The 2,500-nt window shown below is 34.7% G+C and overlaps 1 protein-coding gene across 2 annotated transcripts in view; it reads left to right on the top strand.

The window, feature by feature from the left end:
* The window catches only part of LOC110031368 (adenylyl-sulfate kinase 3-like), a 21,788-nt gene extending 20,588 nt beyond the window's left edge, over window positions 1–1,200 (top strand). For both annotated transcript variants that reach the window (XM_020734535.1, XM_020734534.1), the window contains exon 8: window positions 939–1,200. In XM_020734535.1, the coding sequence (XP_020590194.1) occupies window positions 939–1,037 (99 nt within the window). In that variant the 3' untranslated portion in view covers window positions 1,038–1,200. The remainder of the gene's footprint in view (window positions 1–938) is intronic.
* Window positions 1,201–2,500: the final 1,300 nt, after the last annotated feature.

The following is a 2,500-nucleotide window of genomic DNA, read 5'->3' as shown; positions in this document are numbered from 1 at the left end:
TATAGCGGCTCACCGTGCTCACAACAAATGAGATTTTGGGACGCGTGTGACTCAAATAGATCAGACGACCCACTAATCTTTGGTATCTCTCACAATCAACTGGGTTTGCTACTTATGCACTCGGCCTGGTCTTCTGATCAATTGAAGAGACTGCAGACTTGCATCCCAACATGCTTGTTTCTGTGAGGAAATCTAAGGCATACTTTCTCTGAGAAAACACCATCCCTTTTGGTCCGCCAACTACCTTAATCCCAAGGAAGTACCTGAGCTGTCTAAGATTCTTCACCTCAAATTTTTGCCCAATTTAACCTTTAATTGAATAATCTTTGTCTCGTCATCTCCAGTGACAATCATATCATCAACAAACAGAGCAAACATATTGATGTGACCACCATTTTGATGAAAGACCATCATATGATCAACATTGAACTACTGATATTCCATGCACACCATAGCTTTCTAAACTTGTCAAACCAGGCTTGGGGAGATTGCTTCAAACCACCACATTTAATAAATGCCTCTTTGCATATTCCTCTTATATTTACCTCAGTTCTTTATTGTTGCTTCCTATGATTTTATCTTCAATAGGCATTGTTCTTATCATCTCTCTTATTTAATCATTACCAACAAATCTTTAAAATTTTATATCCCGGTTTGTGATGGAAATATAATAGTTTATTTATCTCAGAAACACAGGATATAAGCATTAAGATGTGCACAATGTCATTCGGAGCTTTGGTGGCGTTCATGCTGTCAACCCATACATGGAAGGAAATATTTTATTCTTATTTTTTCTTTTCATTTAAATGTTTTGTAATTGGTTTTGTTTGTGATTGAAATTTCATCCATTTTTTTTTCATGCTAATTTTTGGTTTTACAGCGTAAATTTTACTTTTACATTAAAACCAAAGAGAAAAGTTCTTTTTTGGTCAATGCAGATAGAGATCAAACCACAGGATGGGGTTTGCCCTCCTCCATCTGCTATGTCAAGCCAAGTTGTTACATATTTGGAGGAAAGGGGCTTTCTGCATGCTTGATCAGATACAGACATGTGTCACAAAAGTTAAGCATATATTATTATTTTTTTCTAACCAATCAATATTTACATTTTTAACCATTTGAGGTTTATTCAATTTTTAGTCAGCAATGGCTATATTTATCAATTTGTTTACTGCAAGTATATTCTGGATTATGTATTTGTCTGCTTCTCCAAGGAAAGAAATTTCTTTCTTTTGGTTCTCATGTATTATGAAATTTGAAATTATATTCTAAGTTATTTCTATGGCTGATGATGCTCTTTTTTTTTGGCTTCACACAGAAGCACATATATAATATCTAGAAGAATGCTGAGGAGATGGTGTGTGCTAAATAATCTTCTTTGAGATTCCCTTTTCCTTTCAAAACTTTTCTTTCTTACTTTCGCTCTAGGAAGCTGGTCAGTTTTGATTGTGATAGCCGGTCGGCTTGTCTGATTGTTGTTTCTTGGTGATTTTTGAAGTCTTTGGGAGAGCTGTTGAGAGTGTCTCGTGTTGATACTTGTGAGTTTATTGGGGGGTTGGACATTTGTTTCGTTGTTGGCATTAATGTTTGTTTCTTGTTCGCTTGGATGGACCTTTGGTTGTCGGATTGGCCATGAGTTGATTGGCTGTCCTCGGTTGATTGTAACCCTTCGGTTGGCTAGCCATCGGTGGCTTGGTGGTCTTCAGTCGGTTGGATTCATTATGCCTTGTAACTTTTCATCTATGATCGGGATTATTGGATTGTCTAGAGATTGTGTAGATCTCTTTTGTATACATTATATATGTGAATATTTTGTTTGACTAATAAGATCTCTAGTGTCGAAAATACTTTCAAAAATGGTAATCTCTTCAAAATTCTGCCGTGCAAATTGATTTCCTCTAAAAATACATTGGGTGGAAACTCCAGTCATAGAAAGCAAATTAATTTTGAGGTTACTATAATGTATGATAAATAAATTAGCCATATTATACATGAGAAATGCAATTTCCAAAATATTGGTTCAAGACTTTCGTTGTATTTTTCTTTTTCGAGGAAGGTGAGCCTTAACAACACTAAAATTAGTGATTAGCATGAGAATCGAAGTCTCCCCGCCCGGTCGGGAGACGGGTTGACCACTGAACAACAGATTCATTCTCAATGCACAATTAGGGGTGTAAACGAGCTGAAAACGAGCTGAGCGACTCGTTTATATTTCGAGCTCAAAAAGTGTGTTCGTGTTCGACTCATTTGCTTAACGAGCCGAACACGAGCTGTTCACGAACAAAAAGTCCTTTTAACAACTCTAATCATGTAGTCATAAGACAATAAGAGTTTGAGCAATATTTAAAAATTATTATTTGAATTAAAACATCATTTGAATATAATTTAATAATTTTTATTCTATTTTCTTAATAAATATTTTAATTGGTTATAAATCTTTGTAGTCTTGTAGTCAATTAGATTTTTTTAAAATACTACTTAATATATATATATATATATA

The sequence above is a fragment of the Phalaenopsis equestris genome, unplaced genomic scaffold (genome assembly GCF_001263595.1).
Source record: "Phalaenopsis equestris unplaced genomic scaffold, ASM126359v1 Scaffold000803, whole genome shotgun sequence".
Classification (NCBI taxonomy): Eukaryota; Viridiplantae; Streptophyta; class Magnoliopsida; order Asparagales; family Orchidaceae; genus Phalaenopsis; species Phalaenopsis equestris.
This window is presented reverse-complemented; position numbering and strand designations above follow the sequence as displayed.